The 27,513-nt window shown below is 45.8% G+C and overlaps 1 protein-coding gene across 3 annotated transcripts in view; it reads left to right on the forward strand.

The window, feature by feature from the left end:
* The first annotated feature begins 4,153 nt into the window (after positions 1–4,153).
* SH3RF3 (SH3 domain containing ring finger 3) overlaps positions 4,154–27,513 on the forward strand; it is a 362,642-nt gene continuing 339,282 nt past the window's right edge. For all 3 annotated transcript variants that reach the window (XR_012832907.1, XM_075739178.1, XM_075739189.1), the window contains exon 1: positions 4,154–4,700. Coding sequence is in view for 2 of the 3 variants with exons in the window: in XM_075739178.1 (XP_075595293.1) it covers positions 4,305–4,700 (396 nt within the window). In the remaining variant the exon portion in view is untranslated. The remainder of the gene's footprint in view (positions 4,701–27,513) is intronic.

The following is a 27,513-nucleotide window of genomic DNA, read 5'->3' on the forward strand; positions in this document are numbered from 1 at the left end:
TACCATGGTCTGAAATCGGTTTGGTATTTTTTGCCAGCTATACCAGATTGTTTAGGTCCAACAAAAGGGGAACAAGACAAAGCTGACAAGTCCCCCTCCTTCCCTCTGCTTAGTATTAATATCATTCACTTCAGAAGTCCAAGAATGCCTTAATTTTTTTGAATCTAAATGTAAATAAAGCAAGTAATGTAAGCATAATGGAATGATCATTTAAACATATAGAGAAAATGCAATAGTAAAAATGGACTGCTGTGCATTCCACTGCAAGTTTAATTACATTGACTCATTCTAAAATAATAATGCCTGCCATTCTTATAATGCTTTACAGGTTTGGAAAGAATCATACAAATAAGAGCTACTTGTTATTTAGTAGGCAAATGTTCTCTAGCTGTGCAAACTGAATAGTTATTGTGCTGCAGACCCTTACAAGCAGAGCAAGCATACAAGCAAAGATCGAGAATAATTTCTATACAATCGAATCCCATTTGGTAGAAGAGTGGAAACGAGCTACACGTTTTCAAGAGCAGCACGCATATGAAGGCAAAGCTGAAGGTGTAACGTCCACGTACTGTCCCCAGAAAATGCCTTTGAAACCAACAGAGATACAGCCACAGACAGCAAAACCTGTCAGTCTCTCCTGCTCTGAACTGAATAGCAAGAAAGATCATGCAGGGAAAAGAACCAGGGAAGCAGAACAGGCTTTTTTTACATTTAATTGAGATGCTAAGCAATATCTCAATCATTATAATTTAAGGACAGCTACAAATGAAGTCTTGGAATGCTTCAATATCACTCCGCTCTCCTGCAACAGTATTTTGCCTTTTTGAGTCTCTTTTTGTCTCCAGGTACTCTTCAAAGTTAATGCATCAAGAAGGATTTGTTTCATCCACCATGGGAGTGAAGCTGCTTCCACAGCCTGAAACAGGAGTTGCTTATCAGCTGTCTCCTCAAACACACTTACCAAGGGACGTGCAGCAAAAAGTGCAGCTCCATCCTTGTCTGTAAAACAGCACCTCTGCTTAAGAACCGTGTTAATCACATTACTTAATTAGTCCACAAATAATCACTTTACACTTATAATCTGAAGCTAGATGTTTTGGCAGCTGAGACAGGGAAATTAAAATAAAAACCACTTTAAGATTCTTTAAAGTAAACTAAAATCTGTTACATCTGCTGTATCTCTTTCCATTCCTTTCTATGTGTTTTATCTCAGGCTTCTGAGCATTTAATAATTTTCCTATTTCCAAATTTAACAATCTGAATATTTAACTTCTTAATATTTAATGTAGTATTTCCCTCGGTCTCTTTGGCAAGAAGAGAAAGTATGTGTGATGATTTTTTTTTCCCTTTCATTTCCTTCAGGCCTGGCCTAACTCTCCTTCAGGCCCATGCGCAGGGAAGCACATAAACACACGCTAAACTTTTAGGCATGAAAATGCTTCTTTGACATCAAAGGCTATTCAAACACTCAGGAGGTGTTTTTTTCTAGTTGGAGCCCAACTCACAAGTCTCTCCCTCCTTGTCATAGAAGTGTGCTTTTACTTATCTCTAGTCCCTTGTGTAATTTCTGTATAAATCTTTCCCTCCTTTAATCCTTTCCTCCCTTCCTTTTTCCTCACCTCTTTTTCTTCTCTTTTCCCCTTCTCCCCAGCCTTCTCAGGTTTCCCACTTCCTCCATCCTCCCTCATGTCCACCATTCCTCCGTGGTCATTTGAGAGCTCCCTTACCTCCTCCCCCTCGAGGGGTCTGCTGTACCTTTGCTTCAATTTTAGCTTCTACTTCTTGATGGCAACCAGGTTGTGTTAAAGAGGGTGCTTTACAGGTGGATCACCACAGACTCTCATTTTAAGTGCGTCAGCAACTTCTTCTATTGAATAATAAATGGTTGGCACATCTGCACCTTTTTAAAGCTGTCCCAATGTCAAGGGACGGACCCTCTCATCATCTTTGGATGCTGGTTCTCCAGTGTTTTTCCTGATTTGGGCAACTCTGGGAGACCTGGTGACGGGTTGGTTTGGCTGCAGGTCCTGGAGCAATCAGAAGGAAGGATGGATGAAAAGAGCACTTCTAGTCACTGGAGGTACTCTGGATTTACACTGGTGTGTAACAGAGCGCTTTTGGCTTATATGTTTTGATAGTGATATTTAAGTTTTCACCTTTGAAGGAAGGTATCTGAGGTGCTGAAATGATTGTGCATTTCATTACAGATTTTCCAGTATTTCCCTCTCCTTGCTGTAGCAATGCCTTTTATCCTTAAAAGTTCTCCATTACTCCTTTTTCTTATATTAACAGTTTTACTCCAGAGAAAGCCCAAGTCCTTGATACTGTATTTCACATTTCTCCAGGCATCAGTATTATTTATAGTTTGAAACTGTTGAGCTTGAATTTCTTTCTGCAAGGACATAGGTTAGATTACTGGACATTAGTCAGCAACAAATAATGATCTGAGCTCTGTATCAGGAGCTTTTCTTCACCTTCACACTTACTCTTTCTCTTCTGGAGTAACACAAGAGCAGCAAGAGATTCATGGCTTTCCGCACACTGAAACTTAGTAAGTTTTACAATCCAGTGTCTAGATTACCCTTATCACAACAGGGTCATCCTGCTATATACACCAGAAGTTAACTGTACAGTCGTAGACCTGGCACAAAGATTTTGTGCAGCCTGCCTGACGCAACTCTCACAAAAAGTCAATTTAAAAGGTGTCACTTCAGAGAGGAATTGGAGGACTCGAATTGCAATCCCCAAATCCAAAAGTGCTCTGTTACGCCACAGGCACAGGTACAGAAAAAAGCTTGGGTTAGCGATTTAACCACAAATGAAGATTCTCTTTGGCAAAATTACGATGTGTTTCAATAGTAGCTTCTGGCTTAAGCAGGCTCTTTAATCATACTGATAGTCAAACATTAGCCAAAAGGGATTTTTTGAAAGAAATATTTATCTGAAGAATGGGGCTTCTCCTGCAGCTTCTCTAAGGGGAAGTTCGGTTCATATTCCACATGTGCAAGTGGCTGCATCTTATTTTTCAAAATCTCCTGTGCTTAGTACACAATCTGGATCCGTAACTCCAAAACGCCAGGGTCTCGCCCCTTCCAGCTGTGCGTGAACACCAGTTCACAGGGGCACAGTCCTGCTGCTGCAGCCGGGACGCGGGCACCGGGTGGAGACCAGACCGCACGGGGGCGGGCAGCGAGCTGGAGCTCATGACACCCGGCGGGGGACCAGAGGCGCGACGCTCGCTCTTATTTTCCCCTTTCAATAAGGATTAAAGTACCATTTTTTGGGGACGCGCTGAAGCACCCGGGGCGAGGGGGCGGGCGAGGCACCGGGGCCCTGCGCTGCGCCCCGCCGCGCCCACCAGGGGGCGCCGCGCCGCCAGGGATGGCGGGGCCGGACGGCGGTGCGGACCCCGGCCCCGCTCCCGGCCCGCGGGGCAGGCGGTGTGCCCCCCCGAGAGGCAGTTTGTGCCCACCGACCCCTTCCCGGCCGGCCGCCACCGCGACCCCCCGCTCCTCTCTGGGCGCCCGGCCCGGCCCGGGCTGTAGGGGCTCCCTCACGCTCCCGCCCGGGTGTCCTCGGCTTCCCCGAGGGGGGTCTCCTCCGCCTGCCCCCGGCAGCGTGCGGCCGCACGGCCCGTCCGGCAGCCTCCGCCAGGAGGAGGAGGAGGGGGGAGCGGCGGCAGAGGAAGGCGGGCGGCGAGCTCTGCTGGGTCGGGTTACAGGGAACCATGGAGCTGCGGCGAGGCGGCGGGGGCGGGAGGGGACCGCCCGCGGGGCGGCCGCCGTGCCGCGGGCGCCCCCCCGGGGCTCCCCGTCGCTCCCCGCCCCGCGCGGAAGCGCGGCGGGCGGCTCGCCGGGCCGCGCCGGGCCCCGCCGCAGCTGCTGAGCCGCGCCGTGCCGAGCCGAGTCGCGCCGGGCGGCGGGAGGAGGCGCGGGCAGGCAGGTGCCCTCCTCCCGCACCGCACCGCTCCGCTCCGCTCCACGCCGCTGGCATCGCCGCTGCGCCGCACGGCGGTGGGCAGCGCCGCCCAGGCAGCCCCCGAGGTCGCCGCGGCCCGCCGCCGGGGGCAGCCCCGCCGCCGCCTTCCCGCGCACCCCCGCCGCCCCGATGGCCCCCGCCGTGCCGCCGTCGGCCCCCCCCCGCCGCCGCCGGCCGCGGCGGCCCTAGGGGCGTCGGGGCCCTGCGCTGCCCCGCGGAGGGGAGGCGGAGGCGGCGGCGGCGGGGCGGGGGCGGAGGCGGAGGCGAGGGGGCGGCGGAGCGGCGGCGGAGCGGCGGCGGAGCGGGAGCCGGCGGCGGCGGCGGCGATGGACGAGTCGTCGCTGCTGGACCTGCTGGAGTGCTCCGTGTGCCTGGAGCGGCTGGACACCACGGCCAAGGTGCTGCCGTGCCAGCACACCTTCTGCCGCCGCTGCCTGGAGAGCATCGTCAGCTCCCGCCACGAGCTGCGCTGCCCCGAGTGCCGCATCCTGGTGGGCTGCGGTGTGGACGAGCTGCCCGCCAACATCCTCCTCGTCCGCCTCCTGGACGGCATCCGACAGCGGCCCCGCGCCGCCGGGGGCGCCAGCGGCAGCCCCAGCGCCGCGGCCCCCGCGTACCCCCAGCCCGCCGCCGCCCCCAGCGCCGTCGCCGCCGCCGCCGCCTCGGCCGCCGCCAGCCTGCGGGAGCTGGCGGCCGCCAGCCGCAGCGCCCTGCTGGGAAAGGTGGGTGCCGGGCCGGGGGGCGGGCGGGCCGGGGGAGCGCGGCCGGGCGTGTGCGCGTCCCCGCGGGGCGCCGGGCGGTCCCGGTTTGCGGGCGGGACGTCCCGCGGGGCGGCGGAGCCTGTCTCCCCGCGGGGCACCGCGGCGTCGGCCCTCTCCGCGCTTGCGGCCGGCGGTTGCCCCCAGGATGTAAAGGTGGGAGCGAGGGGAGGCTCGGCCTGGGGATGTCCTCAAAACACTCCGGGCGGCCCCGGGCGGCGAGAGGGGCCGGGGCCGTCCCGGGACCTCCCCGCGGGGGGGCTCGTACCGGCTCTCCGGCAGCTGCCGCACCGACGGGGCCTGGGGCAACCCCCGGTGTAGCAAAGCTAGACGTGACTCCCGGAGTTAAGAACCACAGAGTGCCTCGAAAGCGCTTTTATTCCTCGTGTCGGCCTCTACCAGGTGTCTGTCAGGTGCAGGCAGGAGCGGGCTCCCGCTCTCGTGCTGCCTGCGGGGATAAGTCGCTGGAAATACTCGGTCGGGCCGGTCCCCGGCGCTTTCATCTCACCCCCGAGTTTTCCCCTCTGCTCCCGGGGCGCGGCGTGTGCGGTTACGGCCACGCAGAGTCCTTCTGACAGCCGGAATTGAGCGGGGTTTGAAGCTCAAGTTTCCCCTCCCAAGGGAACGTAATTTCATTTTTATGTATAAGGTGTGTGATTTATTGAAGGAGAGCACTGCAACATATGCATTTATTTATTTTAAAACTGCAATCGAGTGCCCGATCTTGCTCCCTTTAAAATCAATGGCAAGGGTTTCATTGACTCAGAGGGGACAAGATCAATTCTTCCCAGAGTTCTGTGTTTTTATATAATTCGATATGGTAAAATTTACTGTAGTACCTCTTTAGGAGACTTTGGAATGGAGACTCTCTGAAGACTGTGAACCTCATCTTATTTCTAATGTCATATATATAATGGATATATTTAATTGTCTTTGATCTTTCATGAAATCTGCTTGAGCTGTAGTTTAGTGTACAGGCTTTTGATTTGGAAAGGTCAATGCAGAGATTCCTTGTGAAGTTGTATCGCTATAGTAAATGTTTCAATTAATTCATTTCCTTTTTTTTTTTTTTTTCCCTGAGAAAAATGAATAGACCTGTACTGACGTTTTGAAGTTTTGCCTACAGGAAATGATGGCAAATGCCATACATTGTTCCATAAAATTCAATTTTGGACTCTGAAGTGAAATATGCTTGGCAATATTTCTGTAAAAGTAGATCCTTTATTACTGAGCTGTAGACCACAGTGATCTTCAGGTATTTAATAATGATTTGTCAAATTTAGAGAAGAAAAAAGGCAATGGGATTCTGCCCTCTGCTTTTTTGGTCATTTGTTTTTCAACTAAACTTAGGGTTGCTGCTTTGTCATAGCAGACAACTCCTGTCGTGTTGAGTTTCAGCATTACAAAAAGGGAAGTTTGAATTCATTAAGCAGTTAAAATACGGTATCCTCCCAGTCTGGTTTGATGCCCAGATAGTAGTCTCTTACAGGAGGTAGGGTCTGCATGGAAGGCTTATTGCACCTGCAGGGTTTGTGTTGTGGAGGCAGGCTCTCGCACCCTGACCAAGCTTTTGTGACCATCCAGCAAGAAGACAATCTCTGGTTGTCATATCCTTAAATCCTAGTCAAGCTAGGATGTTACAGGGGGGGTGTGCATGTAAGGAAATGCTTGATGGGGAAAGTTACTTGAGAGTAATTTTATATCTTAATGGAAATGTTTAGAGAAGTTGAATTTTCATTATTATACCATAAATTGGCAGATTTTTAAGATGTTACTTCCCTAGCCATTATTGCAGATAACATATCATAAATAAAACCACATCGCGTTCTATCGTTTTCTGACTTCGATTGAATAGGACTTCAGCGAGCATCTTCAGTTCTGTTGTCTGCTTCTGTGTGGGTTGTTACCCATCTGAATTTGATAGAAAGCAAAGTTACATGTGGCCTAAAAATCACATTTTGGCTTTTATAGTTAACAACTGCAATTTTTTTCCCCTTGCTGGGGCTAATGGATGATTCTGGGGCAGTGGGTCTGCTGGGGCACAGTGGGTCTGTGAAACTGTTTGCTCGGCCTTTTGACTGACCGCACAATTTCATCCTGGAAATCAATGCAATGTGCTTGATCCTTACAAGGTTCATTACAGTGAAAGAAAGTCTGAACTAATCTGCTTTTAAAAAAAGCAGCAGGGGAGAATAATCCTCCTTGGAGCTGCTGATACAGCTGATTGCTGAGCTATCCTGGAGACAAGAGTACGGCACCTCTCTCTGTACTAAACAATAGATGCTACAAACCAGCCTAGAATTAGGCTTTTTTGAGACTGATACCGAAGAGCAGAATTGCATCCCTCTCGGTCTTACATTGGTCTTTGACAGCTTTGCTCCCTTTGAGAGAGCTGAAGTGATTCTTTATGATATATACTTTTTTTTTTTTTTTAAATTTCAGAAATTGCTGTAGATTTGCTGCCTGGGGCTTAAATGCAAATTACACTATTTTACTAATTAATACCTTTCATTTTAGGTAATGCGGTGTATAAAATGGGACATACCATTATGGGCTTTTTTGGTTAGGAAGGAAAATGCTAATTGTGAAATGTAATGGCAGAGAGCCAAGGTCAGTTCTATTACACTTCAGTCTTGCCCAGATCCTCAGACTGATATGTTAGAATCACACCAGGGATCTGTTTCTCTTAGAGTTTTAATTAACCTTAGAAGACAGAGCAGGGTCAGCTTCCATGTTGCTATTGTACCTGTGTTTCGCTTCTACACTTTTTACTTTGGGGGAGTTTTCTTTGCCTAGGTAGTATTTTCTAAAATCAACGAACATTGTTTATCACTTTGGCAAAACTCTGGCGGTGTTGTATTTCTTTATCTTTGGTCCTTCTTTTCCCACAGTTCATCGCAGACTTGGTCTATCCAGAGTGCTGAAACCCAGCGTGAGAGGGGCTGGGCTGGGGATGAACTGGCTCTGGGGCTACTCCTAAAGTTGTCCAAGACCATTCGTCAGAAACACTTCCAAAATACTGCAGGTGGTTTAAGATACATGGTGTACATCTTCAGCACAAGCGATCTGGAAGTGGTGTTTACCTACTAATATGTGCTTGAAAAATATTTGGGATGCAATTGATATATAGTGGTATTTGACCTTTGGTAAGCCAGTTAGTCTCCTAATGCCTCTCTGTCAGCCTGTAAAAAACCAATTGTCTGTTTCTAAATGGTATAGTATATTTTGGGATGTTCCCAGTAAAGATGCTATGTAAATGCAGGGTATGGTGTTAGGCATCACAAAAGGGTCTAACTGCTGAAAGAGCACACTGGAAGAGTGAGAGAAAGGAAATCCAGCAACTGTTAGAGTGGCCCCCGCAGGGAATAAAGCAGGAGCCTAGGAGTGGTTTATAATGGTAGGCACATTACACACAAGGTTATAATTTATTGGCTCCTCTGTTTCCATTACCACTGTAGAATCACTCGGGGAATTCAGGTTCTGTCAAAGTAAATGGCTCCCTTAGATTGTAGAGGCATTATGGTAAATCTGCCGCCTTTACTGAGTGTGGGGTTTGGGTTTTGGGTGGGTTTTTTTAACAATTACTGCAGTTTATCACTTAGATTTTTTTCAGGAGTTCTCAAGATCTGATAGCCAGCTAAGTATATGCAAGTTTAATAATTTCCTCTCAAACCAAGCGTCTCCCACTCCAGGTGCGGGGTTTATTGCTTGTTTGCTTGCAATACAAACCGAGAACAACATTTGCATGAAAAAGAAACAACCTAGAAAAACAAAACATGTCTCTCGGTTTTCCCAGAAGAGAGAACATGGCCGAAGTGATGGATAGGCGTGCGGTGCGTTACCAGACTGGGGTATACGTAACGGTAGAGAGTAAGATGTGCGCATAAGGAAAATGATGTGTCAGTGCGCTTGAGTGAAGTGACGGATGGGCTGCACTCCCCTGTGTTGCACTGGATACGTCTCCCATGTATCAGCTTTGAAGAGCTATTCCACAGTTTTAGGTGGAAGGCTGCCATTTGCTAGCCCAGGGGAAAGGGTACCACCCTTGGCTTCACAGGAGTTTTGCAAGCAGAGGGAGCAGCACTGATTTGCTATCTAGGCTTTTCAGTTGCTCTGTTTGTAGAAATTCTCCAAAAAAAGACATTGAGTCATTCATTTTTATGAGAGTCCTGCCTCATCCTACACTGGTTACAGTGGACTGAACATGGAGTAGACCTTGCGGTAATTTTCCACAGCCACGTTTCCTTCTTGGATACATTGTCTGTCAGGTGAAGATCCCATCCTGGGTTGCGCAAGAGGAAGCGGATGGAGCCTGGCTTCTGTATGCATTTATATCCGTCACAAGCAGCAGTGGGTTGTGTAGGGGACACTCTTTGTCTTGGGCAGAGGAGACTCTTCAACTTGGCTTTTTAATGTGCATAGTTAGGAGTGCCATTCTTGTCAGCAGCGGACAGTATGCATAGGCCCATGGGTTTACCTTACTTTTGTTCTTTCTCTCTGATTTATCTGGTTCTGATACTGTAGTTTGGCTGGCCAGTGCCTGAACTTTGTCATAAAGCCATCCAAATAGGACTGATACTCCACGTGTCAAAGTCTCTGATCTTGAGGATTTTTTTTGTTTTGTCTGACAGATGGCTAAAAAATGTGTTTCAATGCAAGAGATGAACAATCATACTAAAGGGTATTGTGAAAAATATAGCCAATGGTATTTAAAATCCCAGCAATTAAAGATGTCCTCACAGAAGTGAGTGAGTATGGGAGAGAGGAATGCTGAAGGGCTGAGTCAGATAAATTCATCATTCATTGAGTTCTCATGCTTTTTGGAAAAGCCACCATTTGCAGGTGTCATGTCCATTATGTTTTCCAAAAATTCACTATTTTTACCTGTCTTTGGATGATGCTGTTAAGTTTTACTTACAAGCTAGAAGAACGCAGGATGGGCCTGATGTGACCAAAGGGTGCCAGTGTTGACAGTCTGGATTGGGATGACCAGGAGCGCCTCAGTCACACCAAGAAGAGTTGTGGGGCTGTGGAGAGGACTTTGTGCCACCAGCCCCAGACTGTCCCTGTTGGTTTGTGTCAGCGTGGTATGCCTCTGTGGGACTCCTTGCTGTCAGATGTGAATGCTGAGTTTAATCCCTGCATGTCATCCCCCTGAATGATTCATGATGAACGCCGGTAATGCAGAGCGTATGACAGTGTTTGGTAGCTGGTTCCTCAAAGAGAAAATGGATAGACTTTCAAGACTCTTAGCCCTGAGATCCTGTGCACATTTTAATTCTGGCAATTTTTGACCACCTTCCCCAAACCCCTGCTATCTGGGGAGACAGCACCGTTCTGGTTTTAAGGCTGAAAAGGCATGGAGTGTGGTCCTGTGCGGGACGTGGCCATTGACCTCCGGTGAGCTGCATGAACTTTCTGAGCTTCACATTTCCCAGCTGAAAACCTGCCCCAGTACCACTCATCTACCCTCACAGGCTTCACAATTTTCAGAGGGAAGCTGCCCTACAAACGCAGAGTTATTACTAGAGAGGCCGGGATTTGGGGAGATTAAAAAACGCCGATTGTATACGCTGAGGCTACACAGTTATTTTCTGCTGTTGAATGGGCTTTCGGCAGAGATGCTGCGCTTCGTTTGCGGGGAACGTGGGTGCAGGGATGCAGCAATGAGGTCCGTGTATGGGCTGTAACAGTACACTGTATTCCTTGTTTCTAATCTTATCAGTTCATGTTCAGGCAGACTCCTGGTGCTGGCCGGGTGCCCAACAGGTCAGAGCGGCTGAAGGCGCTGGCTGTTAATGCCGTGCGCCTGTACTCGCAGGTCAGGGGGAGGCTACGCGCGCTCTTTCCAGACAAAGCTGTGTCCATGCGGTCAATAAGATGCCACATAAAATGCTACAGCATTATTTTATGTATGCCGCGGAGGATTTTATGCTCTGGGGAGGTCTTTTCTTATAGTCTAGAGTTATTTTTGTTTGCTGTCTCGTAATTTTAGGTTAATGATCCCATTGCAGTTTTAACTTGAAAAGTCTGTCTGGGTCATCTTGAGTTTTGCACTGTTGTATTTAGAATGTCCCCTCTAATTTCATTATTCTGTTCAACATTTCATGCTGTCTCTGCTAAGAAGCACTGCTTACATTTCAGATAAAAACCATAATTCCCTTTCTCAGGGAAAAACATAATTCCGGAGCTATGGGATGCCACTTTCTTTTGAAGTTGTAGATCACTCTTTCTTAGAAGCCTTTCCTTAAGCTTCAGAAGGCCAGTTATAACTAATATTTCACTCTGATTAATATCTTTAAGCATTGCAACGTTGTATTTGCTGGCCTCTACTGCACTGGATTCATTCAGTTTTCAGGGTCTTGGTGACTTCCACAGACCAAAACTGTTTGGGATGCACGCGGTTTCAGCTTTCCAGCACTCACTCATCACATATCGAGCTGAATTTTTGCAAGCATTTTCAATACGGTCTTGTTAAAATCTGATATTTTACAACAGGTTTTCCCACTCTGGGGTAAGCTGTCATGGGAAGAACCGAAGATTAGTTCTAATAGGACATGAGGGCCTGGACAAAGATAAACTATGGGATTTGAGAAAGCTGCATGACCTTGGCCTTGCCCCAGCTCCCACAGCAGCTGTGCTTCTGCAGCTGGGGAGGGAGCAACAGGGAAAAGCAGTGCCAGCTGAAAGCTACCTATTTATCCCTAGTCTTGCACCAAACCAAACTGCTCCTGATTACAGAAACCTCTTGCATGGAGCAGACTCGTACTTTGGCTGGAAAGTTACTGGCCTGACTATTATACTAAAGAAAAAGTGGAACCCCCACCACCACCCACACAACAACCAAACAAAAAAAGGAGAGTGAAAAAAATTAGAAAAATTTCTTCCTGGTGCCTTGTGCAGATGGGCCTGGGAACAGGTTCTCCCCATTTACCAGCCCCAGATCCTCTTTCTTCTGCCAGTTCAGATTCCTCTGACAGCTTGAGCCGTGCCTTTTCCTGACAGTTCAGGGCTGCGAGGGGGTTGCTGATGTGCTAGTTTTATTTGCTTGGCTCCGTTACCGGAGCAATGTTAAACTCGTTACCTCCTCTTTGCGGGAAGTTTTGCTTATGTTGCTAGATCATTGCTGAAAACCCTTTAAAGTTGTTTAAATAGCTTTGAAAAAAACCCCTGCAGCATGTGCCCAATAATTTCATCTAATTGTCCTTGCATGTAATTTGAACGTTTTTATTCAGTTAAAAAGAACAAACATTAATTTAACGATACATGCACATGAGATGCCTCTCAGTTCGGGGGAAGGACAGAAGGAGGGAATATTACTTTTGGTATTAAAAAGACATTTTGTTTTCAAAAGTAGAGAGAAAAATGTAAAACATCTGGAATTAAGAGCACTTTCTGCCCAGTCTTTTAAGCATAACTTCCATCGGCTCCACAGAACTTGCTGTGCACTGGTCGCTGTTAGCCAGGGTCACCTGTGAATTCAGGCGGTGGGCAGCCTAATAGCTGCCCAAAAGGAGCTGATGGGGCTGCACCCCTCCTCTGCTGGGGGTCACTGGGAAGGCCTGGTGTCTGGCACCAGGCTCACCCCTCTGCATCTGGAGGCCAGCTATCGAGGGGTTAAATAGCGAAAACCACGGTCGGGTTTGCCTCATAACTGGTTTCTGGCACTTTCAAAGCATGGGCTGGCCCCTGCCGAAGCTTGGCTTCTTGTCCCGTCGGAGCGGTTGGGATTTTTGGTGCGACCGGTCTGTTTGCATGCGGTTGACCCGAGGGCAGAGGTTTCTGAAGGACACACGTCCTCGCGAACACTGTAACGCTGTTTCTGCAGCAGGTCTCTATCTTGCCCCGTTTTGGAAACTGGGAGGCTCAGCAGTCTGGTTTGCAGCTCTGGGTGCCAGAAGAGGGAAGGCTGCGGGATTTGCTAATTAAAAAAAGAGAGAGATGGGACTGTTTTCTTTCGCCATGGTGATCCCATGACATAACTTGACTCAGGGATGCTGAGGAATTTTCATCTGCTCTCGAAGGCAACGGGGCAAAGGTGCAAAGCCCTTCCCAGCTCTGTGGCATTCAACCACGTTTCATTTTGAAGATACCTTAAGTGTGTGTGTTCGTGAGGAATTTGTCCCTCGTGTTGGCTGTCAGCTGGAATATGATTTATCAGACAAGTGAAACTAATGCTGTATATGGTTAAGGAGTGCTTTTCTGTGCACAGAAATGGTGTTTATGGATCGATGCTTAGAGTGTCTTTCTGCTGTTACAGCAACAGGCATAAGAGTCTGATTATTCAGGCAAGTTAGCATTAACTTTTTTTCCAAGTTTTTTAAAGATCCGATCCAAACCAATATGAATTGGCCATTGCTAATTTTAGAATGGCCTGCTTGCATGAGATAACAAATCCCAGTTTTAGTTTGAAGAGAAAATATTTAACCGAAGGCTAGCAAGATCGTTATCAAAATGCTAATGATCATTTCTCCTACAGTCTCAGTTATTTTCAGAGGGAGGCCTAGAATAGACACATCATCTGAATAATATTGATTTTAATATGTATTACTGTCTCATTAAGCTGTTAAAGTCTTTCCCCTTCTGGACAAAGGTTCATTAATTGCTGCAGTTGATGTATCATTAAAGTGGGTTTAGGTGCAAGATGGGTAGAGGGAAAGAGAGATCTAAAATGCTGATTGTGCCGTTGGGATAGGCTGTGGGTACAGATATTATGGTCCTATCCAAAAAGAAAAGGACACTGCTGTGTTTGGTGTGCTGCTGCCTGATTGCCTTCCGAGGGACAGCCAGGTCAGCCAAATACAGGCACTATCGTATTTACTTTACTAAATGATCGTTTCAGTAAATATTATTGAACGTGTTTATTTGCAGATTAATTTCAGGCTAATTCCAATCAAAAACTCCTTGTGAGTTACTATAAAAAGATACGATTTTATGAATTTATTTTTTAAATCTCTAATTTAACTTTGAAACAGTTTTTAACAAGCTGCCTTTTTACTGGCTGCCTTCTTACGTGTTTTGAAATGCTTTTATTGCAGCTTGTATCAGGTTTGCTATATTGTCATCCCTATAACCAAATCAATACATTTTCATTTCCAATGATAGTAATAATGTATGAATGTTTAATTATTTGAACCCAGTAAAGTAGAAGGAAGATTTTGTTTTGATTGATTGTGTTTTGATTGACTTCAGTTAACATTTATTTATCTGTAAATAAGACATGCACATACAAATATATATGTGTGTGTGTAATATATATATGTCTCTGAACGTATAGTTTTTTGACAGAAAAGCCTGTCCCATATCCAGCTGAGTAAATCATGCAGTTTTGTCACTGTGCGATGGGCATGGATGTCATGTTGTGTCATGATGCAGTGGCTGGTCCTGCTGCATCTCAGGACGTGTGCCTGCTGTGACCCACCGGTGACGGAGCGTGCCTGCTCGAGGGATGACAGGTGTGCACGTAGGCAGCCTCCTCTTGCACCCCGAAAATATGCTTGTTGTGTGAGGGAGGAGGGATGTCCAGCAAGAGGGGTAGGAGTCGGTTGGAGAGGAGGCAGGGGAACTGGTACCAGCCTTCTGCGAGCTGCCTGTCCCTTGAGGATGCTGAGGCCCGTCGTGACGGGCTCTTCTGGTCCTCGCTGCCAAGCCTCCTTGTGGTTTTGTGCTAAAATGTCACGAGATAAGAGACAGAAATAGCACAGGCTTTCCTGGCAGAAGCGTGAGCTGCAGCACGTCGAGTGGGCAGGATTCATCAGCGCTGGGGCTGCTGCTCCTCGCCGGCTCTACGCAGGGAGGGTGCAGCGCTGCAGAAGAGGCAGGCGTGTTCAGTCCAGAGCATCTTGCGTTGCAGCCAAGAGTTTTCGTGTGAAGAGCCTCATTCTTTCACATACTTCCTTTCTAAAACAAATAATAAAAAAGCCCTTGGAGAATACAGTCATACATACACGTCATAAAATACAGTAAAATAATAGTTGACAACCATGAGATGAATTTCTTTTTGCTTATTCTCTTCTGCTGCGTAGGTAATCATGGTGTTAGATCATAGTGGAAAACATCTGATTATTTATATTTCACAGTCACTCAGCAATGTAAAATCCAAACCAGTCATACCTTTTTAGTAATGAAAAATCAGTACATTATTTTCTAAAATGAAAGTATAGGACTTTGGATCTATATTGCACAAAGGATACTTTTTTTTTTCCTAGCTTGAGTTTTATCTGTTCTTTTGATAAACACAGGACTTCCTTTTATATACGGTCAGTCTCGCTTTTATCTAGGTACATAATTTCCATGGTGGGGCTATCACTGTAGTCGTTACTGTTAAAAAAAATTTAGCACACTTTAAAGAAGGGGCTGTGCAGGTTTTAACATCTGCAATAATATTGTTCAGCCAGGGAGAGGTCATTTTGTGCTTTTTAACAAACAAAAACTCAACAGGCAGGGTTGAATGGCTGTCTCCCACTCATCCCAGGCCTCGAAAACAAGGAAGCAAGTAGCTAAGGGGAAGGTCAGTGTCTTCCTCCCTTTGTCTTGCCAGCAGCACACTGAAAGAGATGCAGAGGTGTAGAGAGCCGCAGGGCTTTTGCTTTCCAGTTTCTCTGCTTCCAGTGTTTGTTTCATATGGATTTTATACCGTCTAAATCTCTGTTGCTAAGAATTGGTTTTGCCTATTCTATTTCTTTTTAAAAAATACAAAATAGACCATCAAATATGCTGCCTTCTGCACTGTGTAGCACTGAGAAGAGCCCTGTCTGCCCCTGAATGAGAGCAGGAAATGGGTTTGGTACACCGAGTCACCGCGGTCCTTTGGGGGACTCGGGGGAGTTCGTGATGCTCTTTAACGCGTCTCCTCTCCCGAGTGTTTTGCCCACCTTGAAAAAGTTACTAAAAATAGGAACTCCAGAAGCAAACTGCTGTGTTAGTAGCGATAACAGAAGATCCAGGAAAGGATCTGTGTCGTCGTCCCCTTCCTGCAGCACTCTGCCCCCGCTCGAAGACATCCAGCAGGCAGGAGTGGGCAGGAGCAGCCTGTGCAAGGGGTGGGCTACGGCTCTTCCATCCCCCTTCCCTCTCCACGTGCGTCCTCGTTCTCCACTGGGCCAGGACAGCTGCCAGTGTCAGGAATGGAGGCACAGGCACGGGTGGTTGTTGAATCATTAACCTACCAAATTAACACATTTGAATCCTTTGTAGCCTATACTGCAGAGCCTGGCTTTCAGGCTGCACATCATCACTCTTTGTGCAGTGGACACAGAGAGGGACCAAGAAGATGAGCTCCTTCCAGAGAGGAACCCAGAAGATGAGCTCCTTCCAGAGGGATAATGAAATGCTTCATGAGTCACTGGTGATGCTGGTGGTGAGGGATCCTGGGAGAGGGGTGTGCTCGGCGGTAGCTAATGACGGGATGACTGTACCAGGTTTAGTCATACTGAAAGGCAGCATGGGGCTGTGCAGAAGACAAGAGAGGATCATTTTGGATGTTTGGTTTCCTGTGGGAGTAGGGCTCGTGCAATAGTTTAATCTTAGAAATATGAAGGGAGTGTTTATGGAGAATTTGCCCTGACAGCAATGTAGGTTGGAGTTCGTGAGTGTAGTCAATAATGAGACTAATAAGATTTGGAGAACATGTTGAACCCTCTTTTTCTGAGTCTCTGTTCCCCCCTCTCCAAGCTCAGGAACTGCTGTCACACCAGGGGCATGGCTGACTGTTGCTGATGAATGTCTTCCTCGTGGCTACAGCTGGAGTCTGTGGGCTTGTGCCATGGCATATTTGTCATGGAATTAAAACTCCCTAGACTCACCTTGCTTTGACCACTCTTGATGTAGGCCACCGCCTGCTTAGAAAACAGTGGTAGCAGCAGCTGTCTCCTGCCCATGAGCATGGGAGGAGGATTCAGGTGATAACACTCATGCCGTGCTGGGCAGTTTCTGCACTAGGACACTGCCCTGTCAGAGGGACCCTTACCTGTTTAATTTGATCACTTGAGAATGAATTCCTCTGGTTATCAAAATCGTGATGAAAGCGGGCTTTTGTTAGTATCAGTCCATTATCTTGGATGTAGGAGAAGCGTATTTCATTTAACACTCTCCATAGCTATCAGAGAGAAACTTTTTGTTGTTACAGGGTTGGAGTTAAAAGAGTCTGAGCTCACCTTTAAAATGAGAGATCATGGGAAATCAGATAGAGTTGAGGTTCCTCAGCTGCTCTGATGCTTTCAATGAACATGTGCTTCCTTGACAAGTCAACTCATGACTTAAAGGTTTCAGATAGTGATGTCGACTCCCCAAATCAGTGATCCCTTTCCATTGACGGTGAAAAAATAGAAGCCAAACACAGAGCAAAGACTGTGGTCACCCTGAAGTTGTCTTATTAACCCATAAACCCAGAGCAATTGGCAGTGAGCAGATAAAGATCAGCATGAATCTCAGGCAAGATGGTAAAGGCTACTTGGTTTTTTTAGTTGGGTTTTTTCCCTCTGAAGAGCTTGCTTGGCTGATGAAGTGCATTAAAAGATGCCTCTATAGCAATGTTTCACTTTTTGAAGTTGTGTAGCTGCAGAGCCAAGAAAGTACGGGGACACCCTGACCTTCATAGTGTTCAGTATTCTAGCTGTTTAGTAGATTTGTCTGAATGAACTTCAAATAAACACTGTTTTGTTTTTTGTAGCTTTTATTGAGTAATTAATGAAGGAAAGTGAGTAATCTGCTACTTGGCAGTGCCACTAGGCACGTGGCAAGAGAGCAAAAGTCTCTCTCTGTAGTGGAAAGGATGAATTGATTTCTTTTTGTAGTTCTACCTCCTCTTCTGCGTCAGTCCCTGTAGCTCCAAGGGACTGCAGATTTTGAAGCCAAGAGTGAAAGAGCTGTAATGCCCAAGCTGTTCCTAGGGGCACGTGAGAGCCTCGAAGGCCTCTTTAGGACTGTGACTCAGTTTTGGTGGGAGGTGTGAGAAATCACTACTGTAGTAAGTAGCAATATCGTAGCACCTCAGTAGAGCCATTTTTGAGAGTGCTGGTGGAGGGAAATAGTCTCCTTCCTAGGAAGAAAAACTTGAGGAATGTTGTTCAAATAGCTTTGCTTCATTGACTTGGTGCAAATATTATTCAGGATAATGGTTTGCACTGATGGAGTTGCTGTATTACTTCAGTTTAGATCTGCCAGGTGTTACTATTTTCTGCTCTGCATACCATGAATAGATTTGACTTCTTCCTCTTATTTCATGTATTTACTTTGCACACACAAGAAGCAAAAGGAAATGGTTTTGCCAATAATAAAGGTCTTGCATGGAGGCTGCGTCCCTGCTGCTGTGCTCCCTGTGCATTCAGGCTGTGGAGGGGTTTTGCAGTTTCTCCCTCGGGGTGTGGGGGGACATGTTGTGTTTTTACTCGGGCTTGATGGGAGGTGACAGCTCAGAAAGCCCCTGCAGCCCACGCTGTCCGGTCCCATGCTGCCGGTGCCCCTTGCTGCTCACAGCCACCTGGGCAGCAGCAGGTCAGCCGGTTCTGTTGCTATCATCACCCCTGCGGCCTCTCAGCATTGTCCCCGTTCCCCATCGCTGTCACCCCTTGGCCCCAGGAGGCCCACAGCACGGGGTGGCAGACTGCCGGTGGGACAGAGCTGTTTGGTTGCTCAGAGACCCCCTGCCCATTTTGCACATGAGCAGCATCAGAGCAGAGGTGAACCAAATTAATGCTCAGTGTCCAAATGGAGATCAGTAACAAGTGGTGTCTGTACTGACTGGTACTGTTCAGTATCTTTGTTAATGACATAGACAGGGGGATTGAGTGCACCCTCGGCAAGTTCGCAGATGATGCCAAGCTGAGTGGTGCCATTGATAACGCTTGAGGGAAGGGATGCCATCCAGAGGGACCCTGACAGGCTGGAGGAGTGTGCCCGTGCAAACCTCACAAAGTTCAACAAGGACAAGTCCAGGGTCCTGTGCCTGGGTCTGGGCAGTCCCCAGTATCAGTAGAGGCTGGGGGATAAAGGGATTGAGAGCAGCCCTGTGGAGAAGGACTTGGGGGTACTGGTGGACGAAAAATTGGACATGAGCCGGCAATGCGTGCTTGCAGCCTAGAAAGCCAATCGTATTCTGGGCTGCATGAAAATAAGTGTGACGAGCAGGTCGAGAGAGGTGGCTGTCCGCTTCTGCTCCATTCTGGTGAGACCCCACCTGGAGTACTGCGTCCAGTACAAGGGTCCCCAGTACAACAAAGACATGGACCTGTTAGAACAGGTCCAGATGAGGGCCATAAAAATGGTCAGAGGGATGGAAGACGTCTCCTATGGAGACAGGCTGAGGGAGTTGTTTGGCCTAGAGAAGAGAAGGCTCTAGGGAGACCTTATTGCAGCCTTTCAGTACTTACAGGGGCCTTATAAGAATGATGGAGAGAGACTTCTTACCAGACCCTGTAATGATAGGACAAGGGGTAACGGCTATAACCTGAAAGAGGGTAGATTTAGACTAGATATAAGGAAGAAATTGTTTACAATGAAGGTGGTGAGAACAGGTTGCCTAGACAAGTTGTGGATGCCCCATCATTGGAAGTGTTCAAGGTCAGATCGACGGGGCTTTGAGCAATTTGATCTAGTGAAAGATGTCCCTGCCCACAACAGGGGAGCTGGATGAGATGATCTTTGAAGGTCCCTTCCAACCCAAACCTTTCTAAGATTCTGTGACTCTATGACCAGGGAATGGGCACAGAAAACAAGATGTGGCAGACACAGATACAGACAGTGAAAAGTAAATACTGTAAAATGCATGTTTATGTGTTTGGAGAGGTTACAGTAGTTCAGATCTGTACTGTTGATTCTTCAAACATCTTGATGTAGTGAAGACGCTATAAGGAAAACTGCATTTTCATGCTGAAGAGTTTCTTTGGGTATAATGCTTCCAAATTAAATACAGAATTGAATAAATATGGAGTCATTCTCTTCTCTTTATTTCATTGCAGCTTTACTGGAGGAATTCTTCTGATTTGCAGAAAGGTTTATAGTGGAAAAATTGTTTGACATCCATAGCAGGTATAGTCTCATCCTTAACGGATTCTTTAAATTTCCCAATAGGCATATTCTGTTTCTGAACAATAATAGTAAATTCTTGACCTTATGTTACAGTTTCCAGTTCTTTAATAGAGCTACCTTTAGTTAATGTTTCTGAACTCCACAGAATGCTATACAGAAAATAGTAAATATCAGTGCTGCCTTTATAGATGAGAAGTTAAGGCACGTCCAAAGTGACCCAGTACCAGCATCGCAGAGCCAGGGAGCAATCACACGCCTCCAGACTTGAGCACTGTGCTGTTGTGGCATTTGATGTGCTCAAGCTCTTGTCATCATCCTTGTGTTTGGAAGGAGCGCGACAGACATTTCACACCAGATTTTGTTCTGGTTAAAGAGCTTTGATGAGTTTCACCTCCTTTACTGTGTGCTACAGCTCCATTTGGCCTATATCCAAGTTTAGTTAGTTTAGTTACTGAAATTGTTTTCCTGTTCTATTTCCTAGTATTAAATTGCTGTAAAATTAACTGGAAAACTACTATTACGTACCCTGTTTCTTTCTTTTGTCTTCACATTCTGAGTCTTTTTTGTTTGCGTATGTTTATTTTTCCTTTGCTTATTTTCTCTTTTGTTGTATCTATGAAGATTTTGTTCTCAATTTTCATGTCATTTGACATATGAGAGAAGCCAAATAAAATATTTCACATTTCTGTTTCAAGTTAAAAACCAGTTTTTATGCTGAACAATAATTGTATTACAAGGCAGCCTGATGTGCCCTCAGTGCTATTACAATATGTTGAATAAAAGGTAATTTAATGGAAACAGCTCAGTATTTGAAAGTTCACTGCATGAAAATTGGATTTTTGCCTTTTATTATTTACATTGCACCTTATTCATATTTAAGGCCACAGGGATTATCATCCTCCTTAATGGCTTCATTTAATAAAGACTTTGCATTTCACAGTATAGGACCTAATGCAGGCTTCAATCTGCTATCAGGATTTCAATTAACTAGCTTTGGCTTCAGTTGCCCTATAAATCCTATAAATATATCTAAATAATTAATTTGCTTTCACTGGATGGTAGTGGCTACTTTTAAATACAACTGCTATATACTTAGCTGCTAAATGATACAACTGTGCTCATAACTTGCTTTTATTTTTTATTTTTTTAAAGATGACATGTCTATTAAGGTGACTGGCTAGACCAGGGCCAGTCTCCCAAGGTAAAAGACCTCACAGAGGAACTGTAGTTATGGCTGAGGACCATTGCAGCTGGGATGCAAGTGCACCTTGAATTTTGGGAGGAAAGGTTAGGGGCAGGTGGATGTCATGGATCAGCATATCCCCTAATTGGGCTGAAGAGCTTTGCATCCTTTGATCGTGGTTATGTATATTGTGAATCAAGGGCTGGACATAGCTAGTTGCAGGGTGGAGGAGCAATGACAAACATAGCAGACTGAATGACATCCTGTTGCTCTTACTTTTGGGTCTTCCCTTCACCTATGCAGAATCACGCGCCCATGGTAACTTTTCTGGTCAAGGTTTTCTTTTGGAGTGACATTTCAATCTTCTTGCTAAGTGTGCAAAACAAATAATGACGTTAACAATTTTTGCTGCAGCCTTTTGGGTGTTGAGAGAGACTGAGATCTGATTTTAAGCGAGCCTGATAAACAGTCAGACTTGAAAAGGTGTGCCTCAAAAATACAGGTATAGAGCCTAGCATTTTCTGAATTTCTGCTTGTAAATTCTCTCCCCTGCACGCCAAAACATTGATACCCTGAAATAAGGAATCAGCCATGGGCCAAGTTCTGGGGTCAAAGCAAATAATGAATTGGTGCTAGTTCAGCAGGAATCACGCAGTGTGAACACTCAGCCAACCCAGCACCCACTAAAAATGCCTCCCCTGCTCCAAAACAGAACAAAAATCAGTACCAGCGAGCTGCAGGCAGCAGCGCAGGCAGCAGCGCAGGCATGCCGGCCCCTCGCCAGCGCAGATGAATGTGATTCACCTAAGAGCAGCAGGACTGCATACGACTTGGCAGCTGTGGAAAAGCGCTGTTGATCTGAGAGTCCCGGTCTTTTCCACATTATTCCCGCTGGCTCATGTCCCAAGGAGGGAAGATTTGAGACCTTCAGGGACCCACAAAGACCAAGATGCCACTCAAATTTAAAATGCTTAAGTTGCAATAATTAGAGCTTTAAAAATATTTTTCACCTATCAGTGCATGATTAACTGGCTGTGTGAACTCGAAGGGAAACATAATATTTATTAAACATAGTTCACTTAGTCATTTTGGCATTTGATATGCAAAGATTATGCATTTTTCCCAGGAGTTATGTTAATAATTTCAGCATGATAACTTTAATTTTAAAAAGGGCTTTTCTTTGCTAAAGGGAGGGTTATCCATGCATGTGTACAAGGAAAACTTTAATTAAAATTTCTGTTCTCCATTGTTTCAGGAGTTTAAAATGCACTTTCTCCCCCATGAGACAAAAAGACTGCTCATATTTACAAGACTCAAAGGGTTAATGTGTGAAAATGAACACATTCAAGGTTATATTACTGACAGCTCCATTGTGCTGGCCAAGGAAAAAGATGAAGCACAGCCTCAATTTACTTCTCTTGCTAAATAGTACTTTGTTCTGTATTGTTAGAAGAAATCATTCCATATCTAGAGAAGATGGAAAACATGGAAATCATGATACTGCCTCTGCTGACCTTAATATCATTTTTTTTTTAAACCATTTCTGCCCTGGCCCTCATGGAAGGCTTGAAAGAGAAACCGCTGTTTTTCTGAGGAAGATTTGAGAACTTGAGATGTGATCCTCCTTTTTGGTGCCTACTGCAGCAGATAAAATACAGAGTTCTCCTTATGTTTGTCCGACACGGGAAACTGATGGTCTCAGATACATCTGCTGTGGGAAAAAAGGACATGTTTAGTAAGTTCACAAAATAGTAACCATTGGGTACATTTCATTTATCCATGGTACAGAAGATTATTGTCAGTGTTAGGAACTGGGGGAAAAAAAGGCAAGATGAACTCCCTGTATTTCCTGTAGGCTCCTGCAAATTTCCCTGAAAACTTGTTTCTATGAATTTGAATGGAAAAGGAGAAACTCTGGGGAAAAAAAAAATCTGTTTCTTTACTTTAACAGATGTTGTTGTTTAAAGGACAGTTTTAGTAAAAATATAACTTTGCTTTAAATCAGTACTTACCCAGAGTAAACTCCACCCATGGAGTACGCAGTCCTTCAGAGAACCCAAAGAAAGGACACCAAGGTAGTTTCTCTCATTGAAAGCTATGATTAAGGATGCTGTAATTACTTCTTGGGAGATGTTCACTTGTGCCTGCACCGCCCTCTCCTGTTGAAATCCTCCCAGAAAAGGCAGGAGGGAATAAATCCCTGTGCTGCTCCAGCTTTCTCAGATTTCCTTTGGTGGTGCTCTTGATGGGGTTGTCACCTGTCCCTCTGAAAGGGTTAGGATTTACCACTCAGACGTTCTTTGCTGGACCAGTAGCCCTTAAATCCCATGTACATCAGCAATACAGGTCCAAAGGAGCCACATCATTGGAAACTGCTCATCTACTAACCACTGGCTGGCAAAGCAGCTCCTGTACCAAGAAGGAAAGTAAACCACAAAGAATATAAATGTTTTGATTCAGGAGTTGTACTTTTCTTTGGAGATTGATAGCAAGTGGTCAGTCTATTAAGAAGGAAACATAGCTCTCACTTCAACTCACTGCCTCAGAGAGAAACCTTCATTTTGTTGTCTTATTTCAATATAAAACATTATTATTTTAACCTTAAAAATAACCAATGTTACCGATAGGAAATTGTTTGTCTGCTAAGACAAACAAATTCATCTGTAGCTAATATGAACGGTCTATTGCTCCTTCTGTACAAGGAATGCAAATCTCTTTCTTGGCTGTTTGTGACCAATCTGACTTGCTAATATTTGCCAGTGGAAAGGCCCTGGCTCATTTCTTTCTTCTGAATCATATGTTGATTGTCTCATTTCCTGCTGAAGCGATTAAAGCCAAGCTGGACATACACAGACTATAACTTCTACAAATAGCTTTAGTAAGCTGCAATGTATATTATTAAAATTTCTAAAATTATCTTCTACTATCGGCTTATTTAATGCCCTAAAGCCTTCTAAATGAGTTAAGAATAAATGATAGGGTTGTCCACATTCAATACTTCTTATCAGGTGCATTTGTATGAAGGATCAGGAGGAGGAGGTGATGTGCCCTGGATTTTCAGCCTAGGCAGGTTGTGTCCCAGGGGACCAGAACTCCTGGGTGCTTTGAGGAACATGCACACTTGGTAGGATGGAAACAGCCAAAAGGATCCTTAACAGGCACTTGGAAAGAAGTACTGAAAAAGCACCAGACAAGCAGCCGGCCTGCCTCCTGGGCTCTGTTGGAGGATCTGGGTCTGAATACGAAGAATGTGTCCTTGTGTATTACTGGTAGATCACAGAATCACAAACTGGTTGAGGTTGGCAGGGACCTCCGGAAGACATCTGGTCCAACCCCCCTGCTCAAGCAAGGCCACTGGTTGCCCAGGAACATGAACAGAGATACTGAACAACATCATCAGTGCGACAGAGGCTGTGCCAGGTCATGGCAATGAAGACAGTGGCTTCAGAAGTAAGCAGTCCTTAAAACTGTAGACCCATTGCTCTTGCATAGTTAGGAGTTGCATCCCTCTTCATCGATCTTTAAAAGACATTTTTGGCTAGTTTCCTGATGGGGTGTGATTTTTAATGTTCATATCTGCGCTATCAGCGACTGGAAGCAGAGCTGGAAAGTCAGCCATCGCTCCATCCACTTAGCTGTGAGAGTCTTTCTTTTTGTTCAGACTTTGGAAATTGTCACCTGTCCTAAAAATTTATAGCTTGTCTTTGCTTTGGGGCTACTGTGAGTTAATCTGAAGTATTTATAGCTATTATAGTTGTTTGACAAACAGGTTCAGCCAAATAAGAGACCTCAGCAGAGCAGATTAATAGCAGGGAGCCCTTTATTTAACTTGGCAAGGCTCATCACAAACCATCAAAGCAAGCAGTCACTTTGTCAGTAGTATTGAATGGATGAATATGATAAACAAAGAGGTCACAAAGTCTTACAGCCTGGTTTCCTTCAGAAACAGAAGTAAGAAGGGCTTGCCAAGCAGCTTTAGGGATCAAATATAGGTGTTTTATGTATTCAAAGCATATGGGGTTCATAACTATTGTTCCCTTCGGTATTGGTGAGTTTTCTCAAAATGCAGGAAGGAAACAGGTCTTGAAGGAACCCTGAAGTGACATGCAGCCCATCTGTTTTGCTGAACTGTTTCTCTAAATTAAATCCATTGCTTCCCAAGTAGAGTCGATAATAGGATGTTGAAAACAGAGTATTTCAGAAGCAATTTTGAAAGCAGTTCCCAGCGGCCTATTACAGATGCAGGTATTCTGAGGATAATTCCCCGTTCCCAAGTGAGGTACTCACTCAAGGCCCCAATTCAGCAGAGGCTTTAAATGCATACTTGTGTTAATCTCGGTTACAGCAGTTTTGCCTGTGGTTAACTCTAGCAGCGTGTTCTCAATTAAACAGGTGTCTGACGTGTCCTCTGCAGAAATAAAGGGCTGACTTGGGGTTAGAGAAAATTTCCTCTGAGTAGCTACTGAACTCTGTTCAGGCTGTACCTGTCTGCATCTATTTAGCACAAGGCAACATGGGCTGCTGCGGCTTGCGCCCTCCTATCAGGAATTGTTTAAGAGGATGGCTGAAGTCTTCCACTTGACTAATTCATAAGAGAGGAGCTGAAGGAGTTGGGAAGAAGCAGGACTATAAAATGTAATTTCAGGGTTACTGCTCTTTGTCAGCTATTGCAGGGAGGACGAGCATTACAAGTGTCACAGGTGTCTTAAATTATATATGGCCTACTTCCTGAAATATTCATAAGACATGGAGATATGAAGTGAAAGTTCTGGTTGGAAGGTATAAAGGTTATTCTTAAATATCAACAAGGTGATTTCCCCTGCCAGGTTCTCCATCTAGCAAAATGACTGGATTGGTGCATTTCAGAAAAAAAAGTCAAAGCTTCTCTTTCACCTGTGTGTCTTCTTTGCCTTGGTAAACTGTCCCAACCTGGGTAGCGCAACCCGGTCTAGTGGAGGATGTCCCATAGCAGGGAACTAGATGATCTTTAAGGTCCCTTCCAGTCCAAACCATTCTATGATTCTATGATCCCACAAAAACAATTGCTGTAGATGTGTCTTAAAGTCCTAAGTGCTGCAGGTGTGAAAAAATCCTGGCTGCTGATGAGCAGCCATTGAGTGGAGGCAGTGATTTATAGGACAACATAAGCGTTGCAGAATTCAGAAGCAAGTATACTCTTGAGTTTGAGGTTTGGTGAATCCTGTGAGCCCTGCAGGACTGGTAAGTCCCATAAAGCATATGGTTAGCAAATTGTGTGATTTCCAGTCTGAAACAAATGTAAAAATAGAGGAACTGGTTTTAGCACTGTGTTTTTTACTGTCTGCGCTTACGTTAGGATTGTGTTAGAAATAGGAACAGTAACTTTTACAGCTGGCAACAGGTGGAGGGTGATGAACGGGAGAATTGTTCTGGATGTGCAGGGGAAAGGCAAGGTGCAGACGGTGGGGCTTAAAGGGTCTACTGTTTTAATAACATAACTCATTTAGGTGCAGCCCAGCAGTAATCCCCCCAAAGGCAGTTGTCATTCACTTCTGCACACTTGAGGCTGTCACTGGCTTGGCATGCGTCCTGGTCCCAGCCCCTTACCGTGCTGCTACCACATGGAGGTGGTGAAGACTGCCATTATCTTGGTGAACCAAACATCTGCAGCAGCATCCTAGTCCCCCCCTCTCTGGGGAGTGCCTTTCACTGAATTTCATATCTCCTGTGCAAGCAGGGAACAAGCCTGCACTGGACACCAGCCGCTAAGACATGCCAGCATTTGCTTGAGCCACTGCTGCCGTGTCCCAGGCCCAGTTTGCAGGTTGCTAACACATCTCTGCTTGAGACTGACTTAAGTTATGCGTGACCCTGCAGCGCTTCCTCCCTCTCTGCCCAGTTACAGTGTTCGCTGCAGGTACCCGTATTCACAGGCATGTTTATCTGCGGTCATACGTGCCTCTTGTCCTCCTTGTATGGTGTTTCAAGCCAAGTCATGGTCATTTTTAGGAAAAGGTCCCAAACTTAAGTCTTGCTTTAACCAGATGACTTAGAAATTCACTTGCGGGATGCCCAGTGCATAATAATCCTACCCAGCGGTTGCTGCCATCTTACTAGTGAGTGTCTTGGTGCATGCAGTGTGTTGGATGGTCTCACAGACTGTTCCGTCTTCAGGGGTGACACTGATACTGCCACCTGCCAGGCCCCTGGTCATTTCTGGTACCTCCTGCTAATTCACATGACCCTCTTCCTGCTCTTAGAAGTTGGATAAGGCAGTAGACCGCTCTTGGCCTCTGGTCCCCAGTGCTCTATAGATAAATGGGACCACTATCGCCTTCAGACTCCTCTTATGGGAGACAACTGAACAAACCCAAAGGTCATTCTGGAAAGATCGATGAACCACCTGCCTCCCCATGGCCAGGTTCAGCAGAGTCTACAAGTCACTTACCAGCACTTTTTTAATAAATGTAAGACCTAAACTTGAAGAAAACAGAAAGAACAGGAAGGGCCCTGCTTGTCTTTATAGATCCCTAGAATAGCACAGGAAAATGTTGGTAAAATTCCTGGGATATCCTAGGAAATACAGTA

Source organism: Balearica regulorum, chromosome 1, assembly GCF_011004875.1.
Source record: "Balearica regulorum gibbericeps isolate bBalReg1 chromosome 1, bBalReg1.pri, whole genome shotgun sequence".
NCBI classification, from domain to species: domain Eukaryota; kingdom Metazoa; phylum Chordata; class Aves; order Gruiformes; family Gruidae; genus Balearica; species Balearica regulorum.